The sequence below is a fragment of the Sturnira hondurensis genome, unplaced genomic scaffold (assembly GCF_014824575.4).
Source record: "Sturnira hondurensis isolate 20B ecotype Veracruz unplaced genomic scaffold, ASM1482457v3 Scaffold0003693, whole genome shotgun sequence".
In the NCBI taxonomy this organism is placed as follows: Eukaryota; Metazoa; Chordata; class Mammalia; order Chiroptera; family Phyllostomidae; genus Sturnira; species Sturnira hondurensis.
The window spans coordinates 8,584,943-8,607,382 of NW_028076324.1; the positions used below are offsets into that span (position 1 = coordinate 8,584,943).

Sequence of the window (22,440 nt, forward strand, 5' to 3'; positions counted from 1 at the left end):
TTGGTTCACAGGTGTGATCCTAGTGGTCTGGCTGGAGAACATTAATAAAATGTGATTTTACTGATTCATGTGTTACAAGTTATAGTAAAGACAAAATTTTAAGTATGCAGATTAGCTGAATGAAAATACTCCTTAAACTTGTATGCATTTGATGTTACTGATAAAAATACACACTAACACTAACTAAGGACAGCAGGTCAAGATGACGTAGTAGGTAAACGCTGCACTCACCTCCACCCATGACCACAAGAAATTATAACAACACAGAATACCGTATTTCACCATGTATAATGTGCACTTTTTTGCCCAAATTTCTGATGGAAAACCAGGTATGCACATTATACATGGATAGTACTAATTCCATATCTATATAAATGTTTTTAATCCTTTCATTTATGCTTATGTGTTAAAAGTGTAACTCTAGAAAGCAGTAACGATACCTGTATACAAAGAAATATCCTGGAATACAAGAATTCATTTTGTTCCTAAATATAAATAATTGAATTTAAAAAATTACAGCAAGCCTTGGCTGGTGTGGCTCAGTGGACTGAGCACTGGACAATGAACTGAAAGTTCGCTGGTTTGGTTGCAGGCCAAGCCCCCAACTGGGGGTGTGCAAGAGGCAACCAGTCAATGTTTCTCTCACACATCAATGTTTCTCTCCCTTTCTTTCTCCCTCCCTCCCTTCTCTCTAAAAATAAATAAATAAAATCTTTTTAAAAATTTAAAACAAAAGTTTTCCTGAAAGTTTGGGCCCAAAAACGTGGGTGTGTATTATGCATGAGGAGCACAGTATAGATGGCAAAATCCAGTAACCATCATTGAGAACCACTTGAAGACTAGCTGAACAGGAAGTATAACCAAGGATACAAGGAAGAAGCTATTAATCCTGGTAGATGGGGTGGGAATGTGAAGTGGGCAGCAGGGGGACGGAGGGGTGGTTCCTTTCCGTAGAGGGAGGAGTTTCCAGCAAGACTTCTGAAAAGCAAAGATTAACAGCAGCTTCTGCCTTCCCCCATCACCTCCCACATGCCAGACTTGCAGTGCCCTGTTTAAAAACCATGTTACATGAAAAAAAATCATCCCCTCGTTTCATCCATGCCTTTTCCCTGAAAGAACTGTATGGAAGAGGAATAAACCTCTTTTTACAGAAAGCAATTGACCCAATTGTTTGACCCAATTGTTTTGACCCAATTTACTCAGAGAAATACATCATATTTAAAAATTGTTCAGGGAGAAATCCTAAGATTTCAAACATTTTCAGAATGGCTTTTTGTAAAATTACCACTCACTTTCTCCTGATCATTTATATAGTAAGTGGCCAATAAAAGATCAATGTGTTTCTAGGAATATGTGTGTACCAGGAAAGAGGTGAGGGAAGGGGGGTGGTTGCTCTCACGAAACCTACAGAAAAAATACAAAGCTGCTGTTCTGTTGACCTCAGCCTATGGAGAGAGATGCTATCTGCTAGGAACGCCTAAAATGCTGTTGTGACAAGCCCCCCCCAACATTTTGTGGCTAATCCAGCTCCTGAGTTATGATTATAAGATGCACGTCAGCCAAAAACCATCAGGGAACTTAGAACAAAATTTCTGACAAGTTCTGGAGAGTACACAGCATGGCCCAGGGCCACAGTGAAGTTGTGGGGAAAGAGTGTAGGCCTTGGGCTCCGCCTTTTCTTGGGGTCAAGGATGGGATGCCCGGGATTTCACTCTTAATTGACAAAGTTAAGCAAACATAAGAGCAGAAATTAGGCTAAGGGAAGAGAAAAGCATGGTTAAGTGGTCACTTAACTAGTTTACCCAGGACTTTTTAAAAGGAAAATTTCATGGGTCAGGGCAGCCTGATCATGTAGGTAGTCATTTTACTAGTAGCTGTGTGATACAGCTGGCTATACACTTGTTTGTGATGGGTATCTCTGAGATGGATGCCCTGTCAATCAAAAACTTACTGTCAAGCAGTTACAACTAGAAAAGTTTAATGTAAGGCACTTCTACTATAATATCACATAAAACTTCAACTTATTATATTTAAGCATATTTCAAATTACCATGAGTCCAATAAACTTCAAAATGAAAACAGAAAATAGGTATTAACTGAAAAAAAAAACCCCACTATTCAAACTTACACACTATACCTGAAAGAAGACTTAAGAGAATTATTTCTTACATAAGCATTTATTTCTGAAAGAACTGATAATTTTTCACTTAATGATTCTCATTTTAAAAAATGAGATATTGACAAACAATACTGTATTTATAACTTCTAAAGTACTTTCCTGGTGTGAATTTCCTGGAGCATTATATAATCAGTGGAATGTTTTCCAAGATTATTTAAAGTTGTAAAGATGAGTCCTGTCTAGAAAGAATGTCTGAACCAAAGCCCCTGGGGCCACGGGCCTTCATGGGGCTGCTATCCAGTGTGCATCTTCACGTGGTTCCTAAAGGACGAGGGCCACTTGAAGGCTTTTCCACACTGTTTACATTTGTGCGGCTTCTCCCCGGTGTGCATTCTCCCATGCTTCTGTAAGGACGAGGACCAGCTGAAGGCTTTCCCACACTGTGTACACTCGAAAGGCTTCTCTCCTGTGTGGGTCCTCATGTGGCCTTGAAAGGATCTGGATGAATTGAAAGCTTTCCCACATTTGTCACATTTATACAGTTTCTCTTCAGTATGAATTCTCACATGTTCTTGAAAGTTTGAGGACCAAGTGAAGGCTCTTCCACACTGTTTACACTTGTAAGGTTTCTCTCCAGTGTGAGTTCTCACGTGACCTTGGAAGGACTTGGGAGAACTGAAAGCTTTCCCACAGCTTTCACAGGTATAGAGTTTCTCTCCTGTATGTGTCCTCACATGGGCGTGGAAGGTTTCGGGCCAGCTGAAGACTTTTCCACATTTCTTACATTCATAGGTTTTCTCCGCTGTGTGAATCTTGATGTGTCGGGTCAGGGAATAGGAATGACGAAAAGTTTTCCCACATGCTTTACATTCATAGGGCTTCACCCCCGTGTGTGTTATCATATGCCTTTGAAGTTCCGAGGGGTAAATGAAGGCTTTCCCACACTCCTGACATTTATACAGCTTCTTTCCCGTGTGAGTTCTCACATGTCTGGTCAGACTGGAGAGCTCATTGAAGGACTTTGCACACTGCTGGCATTCATAATTCTTCTCTGTATTGTGCATCCTGATGTGCTGACTGAGGCAGTAGAAATAAGGAAAGGTTCTCCCACATAATTTACACCCATAGGGTTTCTCCCCAGTGTGAGTTCCCAGGTGTGAGGCACAAATGTAGCCCTGTTTGCATTCCTGACACTGAAATGATTTATGTCCACGGTGAGCTCTAACATGCTTCTTAAGGGAAGAAAGATGTGTGAAGCCTTTTCCACACTTGGTGCATTCACATGGTTTTATTCCCATAGAAATGGTTTTGTGCAGATTAAGACTGGGAACATGAATGAAGGTTTCACCGTGTTGATTTCCATCATTACGTTCAGAGAACCTGTCCACCACATGACTCCTGTTAAAAATGAGAACCGCTTTATTAATAGTGTGCTTATTAATGAGTTTTTATTAACCATTAATAAGTATGTAACTACATTTCTAACTACATTGCAGTATATGGGAGGTTTTCCTACCCTTTCTAAGTTGTTTGGAGTTGGCTGAATAAACTACACGTTCTGGAAGGGAGTTCAGGTATATTCCCTATTCACGTGCTATTTGCTGTATGTGGGATTTTCCTATAATTGTTTCTAACTGAATCATTTCGCACACTCAATGTGTAATTTAAATTTAAAATTTTTTTTTGTTAAATCCATGTGAATTAATAGATGTAGAGCTAGGATTATAATTTTTATGTTTTACAAGTTTATGACAAACTAAGATTCTCTTCTGGGATACGACCACTTCCTCTCATGAAGTCACCTCACCTCACAGGTCTCCTGTGGTTTTGTTGCTCAGCTTCAATGCTCTGGTCTTCCCCATGTTTTGCTAAAATGTAGATATAAGAATTATTTCTTGTGAATTTTGCTGTTTCCTGCTTGTTAGATATTTTTTCCTCATGTATATCCTGCTGAATAATGGGCCCACTGGCTGTAAACAGTGTCTCATTATCTGAAACAAAAATAAATAAACATATTAAAGAATAAGGAAGGAGTTTGTGAGCAAAGAAAGATGTCGAGGAGTTTAGTGCTTTCATGACCTCACTGGTGACAGGCATGGGGTCAGAATGATGGGTGACCCCCTAAAGACTGTCAAAGTTTCAAACAAGAAAATTCTCAGGGGACCCATAAAATGACTCCTACAGACTATACCCACACTAATGATACCAAAGCACCTCCAAATCTTTTAGACCAAGACAAAAAATAATACAGTAAATACAAACAGAAAACACTGGAATTTTTGCACAGATATTTTTCTTCAAATAAGCACATAAAGTAAATGGTTAAACATCATTTTTTTCTTCCAAAGATATTCTTAAACACTGATATGGATGTAGTTTAAAATTCTACTTGATCTACTAAAATCTACTCAGCCTGTAAAACTATTAGTAATTCTGTTTATTTAAGCTGCACTGATCACTGCACCAACAGAAACATCTTCACATCTGAAGGACAGATTTTTTTTTTGCCAATTTATTTAAAGTGTATTTTATTGATTATGCTATTTCAGTCGCCCCAATTCTTTTCTCCCCTTAACCCCCTCCACTCTGTACCCCTCCACCCTAAAGCATTCCCCACCCCCTTAGTTCATGTCCATGGGTCATATAAGTTCTTTGGTTTCTCTATTTCCTACACTGTTCTTAACCTCCCCCTACTTTATGCCTACCAACTATGCTTCTTATTCCCTATACCTTTTCCTTCCTATTCTCCCCCTCCCCACTAATAACCCTCCATGTGATCTCCATTTCTGATTCTGTTTTGTTTTTTAGGTTCAGCTGTTGATAGTTATGACTTTGTTGTCATTTTATTGTTCATAGTTTTTGATCTTCTATTTCTTAGATAAGTCCCTTTAACATTTCATATAATATGGGTTTGGTGATGATGAACTCTTTTAGCTTGACCTTATCTGGGAAGCACTTTATCTGCCCTTCCATTCTAAATGATAGCTTTGCTGGATAGAGTAATCTTGGATGTAGGTCTGAAGGACAGATTTCTATTGCTTTGCAATCATACATCAATGCTTGAGTTATTAATTAGTAATATTCTGCTTCCTAGAAACTTAAAACTAAACCATCTGATAGTTCATTGGTCACTTTAAAAAGTCTGTGGGAAAACTTTAACGTTATAAGAATTTAAATAAAATGCTTTTAAATGAAAACAAAAACAAAAACAAGACGAACAAAGTCTCAGTTTAATACTCAGATTTCCACTGTCACGGAAACATCATTAGATTTTAGGTCCATGGTGGCTGGGACCACCTCAGTCTCATTTACCAATCACCCCTTTTCTGCATGTCGAATCTTGGAAGAGCACTGATGAGAAGTGTTTGTTCACTAAATGACTCAGTGAAATGATGTCAACCTTACCCACTGAGGCCAGGTTCTGGAAGTTTTCCAGCATCACATCTCTGTAGAGGTCCCTCTGAGCAGAGTCCAGCAGAGCCCACTCCTCCAGGGTAAAGTCCACTGCCACATCCGCAAAGACCACCGAGTCCTGAAACACCCGAATGTGCAGGAGGATGGGTGAGTCTGAAAGCACTGGGGTCTTCTGTGGCGGATCCCACTCACTTCCTAGTACAGTGAACAACAGCACCACTAACACTACAAACCAGACTCTACCGTTTACTGTGACTCCTCTTGTCTCACTCTATCTATTGCAGGGTCCAGGGAGATGGTGTACAAATGAAATCAATGCTTTCACTTGAAAATATGCAGGCAAAGGCTAACTCAGCAAGCCTGAGCTGTCCAAACACTAACCACTGTTTAGGACTAATCCTTGACTGGAACAAAGTGTGTGGTCCCTTGGAATCAGCTGCCATTGAGAGTGTCTGTGTATGGCTGGAGCCTTGGGCCATGGCAGAATTTATGCTAACAATGTGACTTATTATCAATAAGTCACACTGTATCATAAACTTCTGGAGGGGCCGAGTGCTGAGTTGTGAAGATCAGTCACACAGTAAAAGCCTCAATAAAAACCCTAGACTCCAAGGCTTGGGTGAGGTCCCCTAGTCAGTAACATTTCAAGCACGTTAAGCTCTGTGCATGCATATGCACTGAAAGGGGACAACTGAAGTTTCAGCCTGGTTTCTATTGGTTTTCACCCAATGTACCTTTTTCCATCACCAATTTTAATGTGTCCTTTCTCTAATAAACTACAACATGTGTGTAACCACTTTTCTGAAATAAGTCCAGTGAGCTGTTGTAGTGAAATCTTCATACCTGAGGGTGGTCCTAGAGATCCTTTACACAGAGGACCATCACCTCCTTGTGACAGACACCAACCTACACATCCAGACACCCAGTGATTTCTCAAGCTCAGAATTGCAAAGTGCTCCACAAACAGATACATTACAGTGAAAATGGTGCAAGACAAAGACAAAGAGAAAACACTGAAAACAAAAAGAGAAAATTGTGTCATTTAAAAGGGAAGCCCAGGGTTAATTCAAGATAATGGTAGAATAAGTAGAAGCTACACTCACTGCCTCCCAGGACCAAACTGAAATTACCACTAAAATATAGAACCAATTGAATACCAGCTGAACAGAAGTCTTATAACTGAGGATTTACAGAGAAAGCCACACTGAGACTCATAGGAAGAGCAGAGATGTGAAAAAGGCTGGCCCCACTCCCCTGAGGGGTAGCTGAGATTCTGGAGGGATAGCTCGGCTGTAAAGGTTCCCACTGAAGAGCACTGGGTCTTAGTCCCACACCAGGCTCCCCAGCCCAGAGCACCAGAGCTAGGAAGAGGTGCCCATATAATACCTGCCTGTGAAAATCAGCAAGAATTCTGTCCGCCAGGGAGAGACAGGAGTCTACTAAAGACAGAGACCCCTCTTAAAGGGCCAACACAAAAAATCTCATTTGCAGCGATTTGCCCTGGGCTCCAGTGGAGTAGACTATAGTCGTGTGAGAAAAGACTGGGGTTGTGGCTCTGGGGAGAGAGCTGAAGGGACAGCCATCAGGATCCCTGTCCTGAGTTCTACTCCCACACCAGACACCATCTTTCTTGAGTGGACCACTCCCCTTCTTATGGCATCAGCTGGGGGAATGCAACAGCCCCAGCCTCTGCATTTCCCACTCTATGAAGCTCACGCCCTGCTGAGGAGTCAGCTGCCTGGGCAGGGGTATAGAGGTCCAGCCACACTCAGGGGGTGTCAGCTACTGAGATGTGTAGCTCTGGAATGGGGACCACTCTTCCCTCTTCCCAAACCCGACAGACACTCCCCGTCATGGGAGACTCACTAGCCCCACCCTCCCAACTCCCCGCCATGCTGAACTTGGGCTCCAGACAGAATCTGGGACACACTGAATTGTGTGGCTCTAGGATGGGAATCATTTTTCCCACACATGCCAACAAGTACAGAGCTATCTCTTCACAAGGCCAAATCTTGGTCTGTTTGGGCCTAATAAACTCTTGTTGGCCTCACCCTGATGATTTCCTGAGACCCTTCACCACCAAGAAGGTCGGTGGCACCTGGCAGGTGGCAGCTAGACTTGGTATACACTGGGTCTTAGTTGCTGAGTGGTCTCAGACCCAACACTGTCACTGAGATTGAACCTGTGCCAATTCAGTAAACACCACTGGCCCATACTTGGTGACTCAATGAGAACCTTCCTCATACAACCTGAGTACTGCCAGAGGCTCTTTCAGTTACTGAGTCTAACAGGCAGCTGGAAGGTTCCCACTGAGGAGTATGGGGTCTCAACCCCATACCAGGCAGATTTGGGGGTACCATGGGCCTTTTGCTGCTCTGTCCCTGGACTCTGTGCTAGTGGAAGCCAGCCTTGTCACACAGCTTGGTCCTTCCCAAGCACACGCAGATCCAGCGAAGGCAGCCACAAACTGTGGATCATTTTGTGGCTCCAAACAGGCTTCCCAGGGCCAGTCACGGGCAATGTCTGGCATTGATCTTCACCAGAGTCCCTCCTTAAGAGGCTCCAGAGCCAACACACTCAGTGGCCGGCTTCAGACAACATCAGAACAGGATCCAATAAGCTTTACAAGCATATCCAAAAGGAGACCTTGACAGGCACCAGACCCTGCTGAAGCGAGTTCCACTTAGTGTTGTCAGTACCACGTACCGGCTCATACACTGTGGTTGAGGTTGATCCTCACAGTCAGCCAGCCTGGGCGCTGAAACCACACACGAACAGACCAATAGCAATCAAGACTCAGTTACAACAGGAGGGCTCACATCATCCACACAAGAGACATTTCTGGAGAACCCAGCTCAGGTGATCAAGGAGACTGGATCCCAGTCTCACTGGATCCCACAGGATACCTACTACCTAAGGCCAACCCATCTAGACTAGGAAATATAGCAGATCTACCTAATACATAGAAATAAAAACAAAGAGGCAGCCCAAATGGTGAGAAAAAGAAACATGCCCCAAATGAGAGAACAGGAGAGCCCTGGCTGGATGGCTCAGTTGGTTGGAGCATAGTCTCAATACATCAGGGTTACTGGATTGATTCCCAGTCAGGGCACATAAAAGAATCACCCAATGAATCCATCAGTAAGTGGAACAACACATCAGCATTTTTTCTCTCTCTCTAAAACCAGTAAATGGGAAAAAAAGAACAGGAGAAATATCTCCTGTTTTTTTTTTTTTATTTAACAAGAGTTAAATAAAACAGATGTAAGCAATTTACCAGATAAAAAGTTCAAAAAAATGTTTATAAGGATGCACAAGGAACTTAATGCAAATTACAAAAAAACTAAGTGAGAACACCATGAAAAAGACATAGAAACCATAATAAAGAACCAGTGAGAAGTGAAAAATACAGTATCTAAAATGAAGAATGCACCAGAAGTAACAAACTTAGGTTAGATGAAACATTGAATCAACTATTTGGAAGACAAGGTAGCAGAAAACACCCAATTAGAGCAGCAAAAAGGAAAATGAATTTTTAAAATGAGGATAGTTTAAGGGACTTTTGGGACAACATGAAGTCTAACACCATCTGCATGACAGGGGTACGGGAAGAGATGAGAGAGAAGGATCAAGAACCTATTTGAAGAAATAATGACTAAAAATTTTTCTGACCTGGTTAAGGAAAAAGACACACAAGTCCAGGCAGTGCAGAGAGTCCCAAACAAGATGAACCCAAAGAGGTCCACACCAAGACACATCATAATTAAAATGGCAAAAGTTAAAGACAAAAAGAGAATCTTAAAATCAGCAAGAGAGGAGGGAGGGGGAGGATGGGGGGTGGGATGGGATGGGAGTAATAGACAGAAAACTGTACTTGAAAAATAATTAAATAAAAAAATTGGAAAAAAAATCAGCAAGAGAAAGTCAGTTACCTACAAAGGAGGTCCCATAAGACTGTCAGCTGATTTCTCAACAGAAACTTTTCTGGCCAGAAGGAATTTGCATGAAATAGCCAAAATGATGAAGAGCAAGGACCTACAACCAAGACTACTTTACCCAGTAAGGCTATTATTTAAAACTGAAGAATAAAGAGTTTCCCAGACAAGAAAAAGCCAAAGGGGTTCATTACCAGCAATTCAGTATTAGGAAAGAGGGAAGGAAAAGGGAAAGAAAAGAGAGGAAGGGAAAGGGAAAGGTAAGAGAGAGAGGAAAGGAAGAAGAAATGAGTGAGGGCGGGAGGAAATAGGAAAGAGAAGGAAGGAAGGAGGAATGAAGGAAAGAGGAGAAGGAAACGGGAGGAAGGACATCGGTGTTTCTCTCCCTTTCTTCCTCCATTCCCCTCTCTCTAAAAAAATAAAGAAGAAAAATCTTTAAAAAATAGAATAATCCTGGCTGGTGTGGCTCAGTTGATTGAGTGCCAGCCTGTAAACCAAAGTGTTGCAGGTTCACAGGTCCACATGGGAAACCATGTGTCCCAGTCAGGGCACATGCCTGAGCTGCAAGCCAAGTCCCCAGTAGTGGGCACGCGATAGGCAACCACATATTGATGTTTCTCTCCCTCTCTTTCTCCTTCCTTTCCCTTCTCTCTAAAAATAAATAAATAAAATCTTTTAAAAAATCTTATCAAAATTGGTGAATTTTTATGAAGCCATTTTAGTACTGAAGATGGAAGAAAACATGCAACATTTTCAGCATACTATGCTTTATTATTTCAGGAAAGGTAAAAACACAAATGAATTTTTTTTTTTTTGCAGTATGGAGAAGGTGCTGTGACTGATCAAGCATGTCAAAAGTTGTCTGTGAATTTTTGTGCTGGAGATGTCTCGCTGGGTGATGCTCCACAGACAGAAAGACCAGCTGAGGTTGAAGTGCAATGAACTGAGACATTAACTGAGAACAATCCCACACAGGAGACTGCCAACATACTTAAAATATCCAAATTAACAAAGTTATTGGTGAAAATGAAAAAGGTGTCTTTTATTTTATGGAAAAAAACGTATGGATTTTTTGCCAACCCAATAGATCAATGGGACAGAATAGAGAGCCCAGAAATAAACCCACACCTTCGTGGTCAATTAACATTCGACAAAGAAGGCAATAACTTACAATGGGGTTAAGACAGTCTATTCAATAAACAGTGTTGGGAAAACTGAACAGACACATGCAAAAAACTGAATTCTTACACCATGTACAAGAATAATCTCAAAATGTATTAAATATAAATGTTTAGATTTGATACCATAAAAATCCATTAAAATATGGCAGCTTTGGAATGAGCAGAGAAGGGATGTTGGCTTTGGGAGAAAAAGAAGGACCTGGCATTTGGGGGACTTAACTCCAGCCCTGGAGGACCTGCACTGGGAAGGCAGTTCCCTAACCTGTCAAAGAACTTTCCATTCAGGCTGGAGCCACCGCATTCCACAAGGCACAAGGTCATGCCACGTCATTAAAATTTCTGGCAATTATTTTACAACCAGCCCAGGGAAGGACCAAACTTCATCTTAGGAGCATCCGATGCTTTAAAGCAGACCTACCACGTACTGGGTCTTCTTGGGTTCTAGGGGCAACATGCTGTATGTCACCAATCAGCTTACTCTGAATGGGGCAATGAAAGATTCTGGAATCTTCCCAAACGCAGTAACCACAGGCAAACTGTGACCCCTCCCAACCTCTTCCCCTTTGGGCCTCCTCTCATGCTTCTGGGGGTCTATGTGACAAGACGAGAGCCATATGCTGCCCATGGTCATCTGGGGAGAGGAGCCTCCTCCAGGGCTCCACGCTGTCAGAGCACCATAACGGCCACGCCCTGGGCCCTGCCGGAGACCAGGCTCTCTCAGGCCTTCAGCTGCCCTGATTCTGGGGCCCTGCAGGCAGCACCCCATGGGCCAGTCCCTGAAAAGAACTGGCACAGGACAGAGGCCAACCTGGGCCTCTGGCACCTCTCACCTCACAATGGACCCGTGACACAGACAACACTCAGGAAATGCTGGAAACATGCTAACGCCATACAGCAGGCTGCTGCTGTTTAGGTGCTACCCACGAAGGACAAGATTCCTGGGGGCTGTGGAGCTGACGACCCACTGGCTGCGGACTCTTGGCCAGCCCGGCAGGGGGCTGTTTCCCAGAAGGGTTTTGTTTTGTGTGGTAGAGGACCCTGGGAAGGCTGCACACATAACTCAGCAATGAGGCAGGACATTAAACCAGTCAATAATGATGCTGAAGTCTTAAAACAAAGCCCAGGCTTGTGACACATTTTCCTGTCTCTCTCCAAAATCCTGGGAGGAGCAGACTCCAATGCCTGCTGGTGTTGACTAAAATATGTCCTTTGGGTTCTTGGCTTTTAAATCCACTCAAACAAATTCAACTTTGATTAAAGAGATGAGGCACACGTCAGGCAGTAAGCGTACTTCAGATGAATCCTAACAAGGAGGCTGGCTCCATTCCCGATGTGATCTGTGGTTTGCCTGGGAGCAGCTCGCTGTCGCCCGCCCCCTTCCCTGTCAGCCCAGTTCAGGCAAACCAATATGGAGACCCACACGTGCTGTGTGTCCTGTGATCCGGTGGGTGGAAGGGGAAGCCGCACAGCCCCAGTCACAGCAGATTCCCCACCCACTCTCCTTCTAAGCCCCCACAAGAGTTCCTATCTGCCTTCATCTCCCCAGACTGCCCACTGTTTTCTCAGCCTCATGGTGCATGTGGCATCGTCTGGACATCCAAACCCACTTTGGGTGCAGGTCTGGGGTGGATCCAGCCCCAGAGGACAACCGTAAAACAGACGCACACATGTGCAGCATGGCTCTGGGGGAGGAGTGGGGGCCCAATGGGGGAACTTTTGAGAAGACAATCCTAAAACATCTGAATGCCTAAAACATCCAATAATGTTGTTAGAAAGACATCATAACAAAAAAACATGAAGCCACCAATACAACCACTAGCAGAAGAATCAACAAATGCAAAGGTTATAGTCCTATCAGGGCCCAGTGCCAAGCAACAGAAGGTCCCATTTTGTTGTCAGGTCCCATCCCATGGGATAAAACAGAACTGTGAGCAAAAGAAACCCGACCCTCAGTCGGAGACACATTGTGATGCTATGTACACTCAAAAGAAATGTGCAGAAATAAAACACACTGACTCAGGGGTGCACGCACACACAGGTGTGGGCAAAAGTAGGTACACAGTTGTGAGTACACAAAACACAGTTTATTCTTGTATTATTATTTATTTGTTTGTATTTTTCCATTAGTAAACTGTAAACCGACTTTTGCCTGCCTTTGTATCATTCACCTGGGAAGGATGCCTGTCTCTAAGGGTCATTTCAAGTGGGGTATCTAGTGGGAGGGTCCCATCCACTCCATAGCCCGCCTGTCCTTACACAGATGTTCACTTCAGGTTGTGTAGGTGGCTGTGCAGTTGCTTACGCATCTTCTGTATACACTGTATTTTATAGTTAGACACTATGAAGTCAATTACAACTTATCACAATACCACATTAAAAGAACAGTGTCATGACGTCTGAATAGATAAAGAAAAAGCTGTAACCTAGTCCCCGTGCATCCATAGGAAACCCTTAGCAGTTTAGGAATGGGTTGGAACCTGCAGAGACTGAGGAGGGGTACACCGAAAAGGAATGTTCACTAAAGAACACACAAATGATGGAAAAGTAAGACCTTTCCCCCAAAATTAGGTCAAACAAGGAGGCCCCTTGCCTCACTCCTGTTAGAGGTCCTATCCAGATCCAATAAACAAAAATACGCAAGAATTCTAGCAGAAGGAAAAAGGTGTCTATAATCCCAGCTCAAAATATTATTATGGAAGATCTACAAAGAACAAGATGAGCTCAGAATACTCTCTTAGTGGCTTTCCAGAGTGCAAATGCAGCATAAAAGGAAATCTCAGTTCACTACGAATCACTAGCAACAACAGTTAAAACAAAATTTTTAAAATATTTCTTATTTTTTTAGAGGAGAAGGGAAGGAGAGAGGGAGAGAAATATCAATGTATGGTTGCCTCTTGTACATCCCTTGCTGGGAACTGGCCTGCAACCCAAGCATGTGCCCTGACTGGGAATCAAACCTGCAACCCTTTGGTTCGCAGGCCCACGCTCAATCCACTAAGCTACACCAGCCAGGTAAAAGGAATTTTTTAAAAAGCCTAGATCATTAGCCCTGGCTGGTGTGGGTCAGTGGGTTGAGTGCCGGCCTGCAAATCAAAGGTCATTGGTTCAATTCCCAGTCTAGGGCACATGCCTGGGTTGCTAGTCAGATCCCCCCGGTAGGGGGCCCATCAGAGGCAACCACACATTGATGTTTCTCTCCCTCTCTCCTTTCCTTCCCCTCTAAAGATAAAGAAAATCTTTTAAAAAAAAGGAAGGAAGGAAGGAAGGAAGGAAGGAAGGAAGGAAGGAAGGAAGGAAGGAAGGAAGTCTTAAGAAATAAAATAAAAATTGAAAAAAAGCCTAGACCATTAAAACTAAATTGAGTGATAATTTTTTAACAAATTTTATTGAAGTCCTAAAGTATGTCTGTGAGATAATACACACCCACACCCCCCAAACATATACACACTGTTCCCTGCTTCCTGACACCGTGCTATTTCCTAAGTGCCAAGAGCACTAGGAGCGTCTTTGTTCTTACGAGGTAACTCTGGGAGGCTCCTAGAAGGGGGCTGTCACGTGAATGCCCCAACCAAGATCAGAACTTTGGAATGTTCACATCTGATCATACATTTTAGGGAGGGAAGAGGGGCTGGAAATGGAGTTTACAATTGATCATGCCTACAACAGGGAGAATGCAGGAAGTCGCAATAGTACAAGGCTCAGAGAGCTTCCATTTGGGGATACACATCCACATGGGCACGGTGACACACCCCAATTCCACAGGGGCAGTAGCTCCTGCATGCAGTCCCTCCGAGACCTCATGCTGTGCCTCTTTTCATCTGTATGTTCATCTGTACCTTTATCACCTCCTTTAATAAAGCCAGTGTCTAAAAAGCCATGTTTCTACAGAACAAGGTGGAAGGACTTTCCCAGAAACACATGAAGGTATTTAGGTCACAGCAGTAACTGAGACAGCCCAGTCCAGCAGATCGAGGGAACCATGGATAATAATGAAAGTCTCGGAATTCCAGCCACAATGGAGGCATAGGTGGAAACACTGTGCCTCCTCGCACAATCAAGTTTAAAGACAACAAAGTTTTAGTAACAAAAACGCAACCAAATCACAGAAATTGAACTGTACGGAAGTCTGACAACAATGAACCATTGATCCAGACCGGTAAGAGGGGCGGAGTCAGTGGCTGGACCCACCCAGGAGCTCAGGCAGTGGTTGGAAGATCCTAGGTGTGGGGTGGCAATGGGCGGACCCAGTGAGGGTGCAAGGCAGCTGGCTGACCTCGGTCACACATTTGTGCGCAGATAAACCAGGCGAAGGAGCAAGCAGTGAGACAGACCCAGCAGGCTAGGGCCCCAGTGACGAGAATTAAAGCCTAAAAGCACCGACTGGAAAAACTTTGGGGCTCAAGGTGCCGGGAGAAGCTCCCAGGCTCACAGAGAGTTTGTTGGAGAGACCCACAGGGTCCTGGAGGGTGCACATGCCCACACACCCAGGAGCCGGCACCAGAGGGCCCGGTTTGCTTGCGGGAAGCAGCAGAGGGGACCGAAATCCAAGAGAGCAGAACAGACACCATTGCCCCTCTCTGACCCCATCCCCACATACAGCGTCACAACCCAGCAACTAGGTCATCCCGCCCTGGTGAACACCTAAGGCTCCGCCCCTCATACTAACAGGCGTGAACAGATCAAAATATTATGGCTCAAGAAGAACAGCTCAAAGCCCCAGAACCAATACTTCTAAGCGACCAAGAGATAGCCAACCTATTAGATGCACAGTTCAAAACACTGGTGATCAGGATGCTCACAGAACTGGCTGATTTTAGTCACAAATCAGAGGAACAAATGAAGGCTAAACTAATTGAAATGAAGGGAAATGCACAGGAAACCAAGTGATGGAAAGGAAACCGGGACTCAAATCAGGGGAGTGGACCAAAAGGAAGAAAAAAATGAGCAATGAATGAAGAAAAGAATGAGGAAACAAGAATTCAAAGAAATGAGGAGAGTCTTAGGAACCTCCAGGACATCTTTAAACGTTCCAACATCCAAATTATAGGGGTCCAGAAGGGGAAATGAAACAGCCACCAGTAGAAAACTTATTTGAACAAATAATAAAGGAGAATTTCCCCAATCTGGCAAGGGCAATAGACTTCCAGGAAATCCAGGACACATGGACAATAACTAAGGTGGGGAGTGGAAATGGGAGGGAGGTGGGGAGCACTGGGGTGGGGGGCAGGGCTGGGAATATAAGACAGAAAACTGTACTTGAACAAGAATTAAATTAGATAAATAAATAAAGAAATAGATTTCCAAGAAATCCAGGAAGCTCAGAGAGTCCCAAAGAAGTTGGACCCAAGAAAGAACACACCAAGGCATACCTTAATTACATTAGCCAAGATTAAAATGAAGGAGAGAATCCTAGAAGCAGCAAGGGATAAGGGGACAGTCACCTACAAAGGAGTACCCATCAGACTGTCAGCTAATTTCTCAAAAGAGTCCTTACAGGCAAGAAGGGGCTGGAAAGAAGTATTCCAAGTCATGAAACCCAAAGACCTACATCCAAGATTGCTCTATCCAGCAAAGCTTTCATTTAGAATGGAAGGACAGATAAAAGTGCTTCTCAGATAAGGTCAAATTCAAGGAGTTCATCATCATCAAGCCTTTATTATATGAAATGTTAGAGGGACTTACCTAAGAAAAAGAAAATAAAAGTATGAACAGTGAAAGGACAGCAAACTCACAGTTATTAACAACCACACCTAAAACAAAAGCAAAATAAGAGGACAGCTAGATCAGGAGCGGAACCATAGAAATGGAGATCACATGGAGAGTTAGCAACAGGGGAGTGGGAGGAGGAGAAGGGGGGAGAAGACAGAAAATGAGTAGCATAGAGGGTAGGTAGAAAATAGACAGTGGGAGACTTCTGCCAAGATGGAGGCATAGGTGGAAACACTGTGCCTTCTCCCACAACCAAGTTTGAATACAACAAAGGTTTGGAGAACAAAGACACACCCAAAGACCAGAAAATCGAATTATACGGAAGTCCGACAACTACGAACCGTTCAACGGGACGGTAAGAGAGGCGGAGCCAGCAGTGGAGCAGGGTTGGGCAGGACAGATGCCCCAACCTAGGCGAGCAGGCAGCCTGGAACCAGTCAGGGTGTGGGACAGACTGACCGAGGTCGCACATTCGCGCACAGTGAGATAGACCACGCAGGCCCCAGGGGGCGGCCCCAGTGGTGGAGGGCTGACAGCGGTGGCACACTCGCGTGCAGTGGAACGAAATGCGTGGGCCTGGTGACGGTGGTGGCTGCGGTTCCAGTGGGGGCCACGGCAGCAGGCGGCAGAGGGAAGCCATTGTCCCTCTTTGACCCCGCCCCCACATACAACGTCACACCCAGCGACTTAGTTGCCCTGCTCTAGTGAACACTTTAGGGCTCCGATCCTGCTACAGAACAGGCACGAACAGCCCAAAAGATGGCGCAAGAAGAACTCAAAGTCCCAGAGCCAATAACTCTAAGCGACCAACAAATTGCCAGCCTCTCAGAAGCACAATTCAAGACACTATTTATCAGGATGCTCACAGAACTGGTACATTATAGTCACAAATTAGAGGAACATATGAAGGCTAAACTAATTGAAATGAAGGGAGGTATCCAGGAAACCAATAGCAATGGAAAGGAAACTGGGACTCAAATCAATGGAATGGACCAGAAAGAAGAACGAAACATCCGACCAGAAAGGAATGAAGAAATGAGAATTCAAAAAAATGAGGAGAGGCTTAGGAACCTCCAGGACATCGTTAAACGTTCCAACATCCGGATTATAGGGGTACCAGAAGGGGGAAAGAAACAGCCACGAGTGGAAAACTTATTTGAACAAATAATAAAGGAGAACTTCCCCAGTCTGGCAAAGGAAATAGACTTCCAGGAAATCCAGGAAGCTCAGAGTCCCAAAGAAGTTGGACCCAAGAAGGAACACACCAAGGCACATCATCATTACATTAGCCAAGACTAAAATGAAGGAGAGAATCCTAGAAGCAGCAAGAGATAAGGGGACAGTCACCTACAAAGAAGTGCCCATCAGACTGTCAGCTAATTTCTCAAAAGAGACCTTCCAGGCAAGAAGGAGCTGGAAAGAAGTATTCCAAGTCATGAAATCCAAAGACCTACAGCCAAGATTGCTTTATCCAGCAAAACTTTCATTTAGAATGGAAGGACAGATAAAGTGCTTCTCAGATAAGGTCAAGTTCAAGGAGTTCATCATCACCAAGCCCTTATTATATGAAATGCTAGAGGGACTTATATAAGAAAAAGAATATGAAAAATATTAACAGTGAAAGGACAGCAAACACACAGTTATTAACAACCACACCTAAAACAAAAGCAAACCAAGAGGACAGCTAGATCAGGAGTGGAACCATAGAAATGAAGAACACATGGAGGGTTAGCAACAGGGGGGTGGGAGGAGGAGAAGGGGGGAGAAGGCACAGAAAATAGCATAGATGGTAGGCAGAAAATGGATAGGGGGGAGGGCGAGAATAGTGGGGGAAATATAGAATCCAAAGAACTTGAGACACGTGGTTATAAACTCAGGGGGGGAGAATGGTGGGGGAGGGAGTGTGTGGGTGGAGGGGAATGAAGGGGGGAATAGAACAACTGTAATGGTATAATCAATAAAATATATTTAAAAAAAGAAAATAGGCAGTGGGGAGGGCAAGAATAGTATGGGAAATACAGAATCTAAAGAACTTGTGACACATGGACATAAACTAAAGGGGGGAATGGTGGGGGAGGGGGTATGTAGGGTGGAGGAGAATGAAGGGGGTGGAAATGGGACAACTGTAAAGACTTGAAAGTCAAAATTACTCCTTGACCCCTGGGCTGCGGCATGGATGCTATGTTAGCAGGTAGGAAAATTACACCAACCTCATTGTACACCTACCTGATCAGAGCTCTTGGGTGACTGGGTGCATTGTCAGTGAGCAGTTACACTTTGAAAGGAATCTCTTCTTTTGAGCAGTAGATCACAATAGTGGGCTTAAATTATTCAGTGAACTATGTTGTAAGTACAAGTACTATCATCTAGGTTTTGTTGTTCCATTTATAGAGCACAGGCAGAGTAGATTTAGCATAATTGTTAAGGGCCCTAGGATGTTCAGAATGGAAAATGAGCACTGACTTCAACCTAAAGTCACCAGCTGCATTAGCAGCTAACAAGAGAGTCAGCCTGTCCTTTGAAGGTTTGAAGCCAGGCATTGACTGCTCCTCTCTGACTATGAAAGTCCTACATGGTGTCCTCTTCTAATATAAGGCTTGTCTACAATGAAAATAGGTTGTTTAGTGTAGCCACCTTCATTTACTATCTTAGGTAGATCTTTTGGTTACCTTGCTACAGCTCCCAAATCAGCATTCGCTGCTTCACCTTGCACTTTTATGTTATGGGAATGGCTTCTTTCCTTAGACCTCACGAATCAGCTTCTGCTAGCTTCCAAATTTCCTTCTGCCGTTTCCTCACTTCTCTTAGTCTTCACAGAATTGAAGAGAGTTAGAATCTCACTCTGGATTAGGCTTTGACTTAAGGCAGGGCTGTCAAACTTATTTTCACTGGGGGCCACATCAGCCTCTCAGTTGCCTTCAAAGAGCCAACGGTAATTTTAGGACTGTACAAATGTAACTACTCCTTAACTAAGGGCAAGGAGCTCGGAACTGCCGCTGGGTAGAAACAAGGTTCTGGGCCAGATAAAACACGGTAGAAGGCTGGATTCAGCCCACGGGCCTTGTGGTTGCCACCTGTGACTTAAGGGAATGTTGGGGTAGTTTACTTTTCCATCTAGACTACCAAAACTTTCTTACTATCAGCTTAAATAAAGCTGTTTCAATTTCTTGTATATAAAAAAAAAAGAATGGAAGTCTCTCCCTGACTGGTGTGGCTCAGTTGGTTGGGCATCCTCCAGCAAAGAGAAAGGTCACTGGTGTGATTGCTGGTCAGGGCACATGCCTGCACTGAGGGTCTGGTCCCTGGTCAGTGTGTGCAACAGGCAACCGATGGAGGTTTCTCCTCTCTCTTTCTTCCTCCCTTCCCTTCTCTCTAAAAAGTAAATAAAATCTTAAATAAAAAGAAAAAGAATGGAAGTCTCTGACACAGGACCACTTGTGGGGCATGAATCTCTGCCAAGGACACACTGGCCCTGAGGCAGGAAATAAGGAACACTTTGACCACGGGGGCTGAGTGATGATTACCCACAGGGGCAACCATAATCAAGTTGGTGCAAATCTAAACAGAACACTTTCAGAACGAGTTAAAGCCAAGTATCCTATGATTTCCTAGTACAGAGAGTTTTCTAATACAATGGAAAAAAAGAACAAGCTAAAAACTAGGAGATGGAAAAATGAATTTCTATTACCACAAAGACTCCTTTCACCAGCATGGAATAGAGTGAAAAGATGAACCGTACTTCAGAGAAAATGTGTACAGCATCTACAAATGAAACGGGATTCCTGCCCAGAATATCTAAGAAAATGCCTGAAAGCAATAAGCACAGAAAGTAATAAAAGGTGACCAAGTGACTTAAAATTATTTCACAGAAGGTGAAAAAACATGAGCTACCTCAGTGGTGATCAGTAAAATTCATGTCACTACAAGGAGATCCTGGGTCATACTTTAGACAGACAAAAATTCAGTCAGAAAATGTAAGTTGTGGAAACCGCATGAAAGAAATAAAAACACAGGAACAGAAGGTGTGGGTGGGGTGGTGGGCCATCAATTCATGACAAACTATTAACAGCAAGTGGGACAGCATCACACAGTGTTACAAACTCAGCACCCTGAATGGAAAACTCACTACCACTTTTATGAATATTTTAATCCAAATCTCTACCCAACTCTCATGAAGGTGTGGACACTTCGTGCATTCCTTACCCACCCCCACCCCCTTGCAGCAATTCTATCGGAAGAAAGGACATTTTCTATGCTGAGACAATCTCCCCCAGTGGCATCTCTGGTTCAGCCCATAATAATGGAAGTCAACACAACAAAGACCTGAGACCCTCACTACCCTCACTAAGAAGAAGAAACAAGGGGGAAAAAAAATTAGTCACTTTACATCTGCTGGAACCTGAGGCTAGAAGAAGGGAAAATTCAGTGCTCAGTTGGACACAGAGGCTGCTCACACGTGTCAGATACCAATGCTGAATCCTGCCTGAGGCCCAGCTACTGGTAATATCCATGGAAGTGAAAGGAAGCACTAACCTGGGCCCCACCCATTTGCTTTGGAAAAGGGCAAGCTGCAAGAACCCCCTCGCACTTGTTTATCCAGGACAAGGCTAGACGCACATGGTGGCTTGTCCTCAGCCTGAGCCAGCACAGGGCACTCCTGAGAACAGACTCCGCCTTGGGGACCTGCCGTCTCAACCACTCCAATTTGTTGACTCCACTTCAAAAAATTAAAAAAAAAAAACAACGAAAAGAGAAGAAAAACCATGTAGTCCAACTCTTGAGACGCTTGGAGATAGTAAGGTCAGAGCATGCTCCCTACCGCACAGCCCCTGCCCTGAGTGCAGAGTAGCTTCTTCCCACCCTTTGCAGTAACTCTTTGGAAAGTCCCTCCTTAGGAAGTTCACATTCTTCATTTTTTACAGGCTCCATCAAATGATCACAATTGCCCATATCATACCCAAACTTTATACAGGCTCCTGTCCTCCCCACATGTCCAGCACTGCCCCCTACACCACACCACACCCACCCCCCACCCCCCGCATCGAACAAGCACTGAGACGGAGACAAGGACCTGCTGACCTGATCCGAGAACACGCTGACCATAGGGAGAGCGGTTTCTGTCACAACGGCTTCCTGCTCCCCCTGCTTCCACTGGAAGGAAAAGCCCTTTTCTGTCATGTCAGAGACGGGGGCGCCGCTCTGGGATCTGAGGCAATCTCCCAGATTGCAATCTCCCTACTGCAACAGGCTTTGTAATAAAGCCTCTTTAGCCCGGTCCGGATCGAGTCCCCCCGCACTCCGTGCAACCCCTCTCAGCTCCCAACCCCCGACTACCGGCAACAGTGTGGGTCCCGCTCTCCCTCCTTCGACCCCTTCGCGGCTGAGGACTCGGGTCGGAACACCAAGAGGCTCGAGGAGGCCCCCACCCCCACCTCCCCGTCACTTAAAGCCGGTTCAGGGAGGTTCGTATCAACGACCCCTTCCTACACCTCCCTCTCCAACACCCCCGCCCCAGACTATCACCAGGGACCCAAAACTCACCATTAGGGTCCGCTCTTGTCTCGGCGCCCTCCCGGCTGGCTTCGCAGCACCTGCACCACAAAAGCCCGAGCTGGCTTTTCACGCAGCTGCGAGCCCGCCCGCCCACGCCCAGGATTGGCCGGTTGTCCATACGATTCTCACTAAATGGACGGTGGTCCAGGCACTCCTCCTGCCGGGGACGCTGATTGGGCGACGATACTAGCGTCTCTCCAATAAACAACTCTCCGGACCGCCCCGGCCAAGTTGTTACCCGTGGCCCCGCCCCTGGGCTCTCCCTGAACAGCGTTACAGACCTGAGTGCTGGGCGGGGCGAAGGTCACTAACCCAGTTTTGGGGGAAATGTCGGTTATCTGCCTCAGCCGTTCCCTGCTTGACTTCCACCCACCCTACACTGGGATCTGAGCTAAAACAGCTCGCCTGGTTGTCGCGCTCCATCTGTAGTGGGAAGAACTGACGCAGTTACCCGCGTGTCGGCCCTTGTCGAGACCCCAGTTAGGAGGAAACGGGAAAAGTGAGCAGTTGGTGCTGCCTGTCACTCCCA

The 22,440-nt window shown here is 44.6% G+C and overlaps 1 protein-coding gene across 1 annotated transcript; it reads right to left on the minus strand.

Moving 5' to 3' along the window:
- Positions 1–1,206: 1,206 nt before the first annotated feature.
- LOC118984467 (zinc finger protein 57-like) lies at positions 1,207–21,997 on the minus strand. The gene is made up of 4 exons (XM_037042475.1): positions 21,900–21,997; positions 5,525–5,651; positions 3,927–4,110; positions 1,207–3,517 (listed from the first exon to the last, which is right to left on the minus strand). The coding sequence occupies exons 1-4, from the start codon at positions 21,900–21,902 to the stop codon at positions 2,413–2,415; spliced, it is 1,419 nt and encodes a 472-aa protein (XP_036898370.1). The 5' UTR covers positions 21,903–21,997; the 3' UTR covers positions 1,207–2,412.
- Between the last annotated feature and the right edge of the window lie 443 nt (positions 21,998–22,440).

What these genes read in the sequence shown, in the direction of transcription:
- LOC118984467 (XM_037042475.1), bottom strand. An exon ending in CCAGAACCTGGCCTCAGTGG is followed by an intron (nt 4,111 to 5,524) that starts GTAAGGTTGACA and finishes TTTTTGTTTCAG; the next exon opens with ATAATGAGACACTGTTTACA. An exon ending in AACCACAGGAGACCTGTGAG is followed by an intron (nt 3,518 to 3,926) that starts GTGAGGTGACTT and finishes CATTTTTAACAG; the next exon opens with GAGTCATGTGGTGGACAGGT.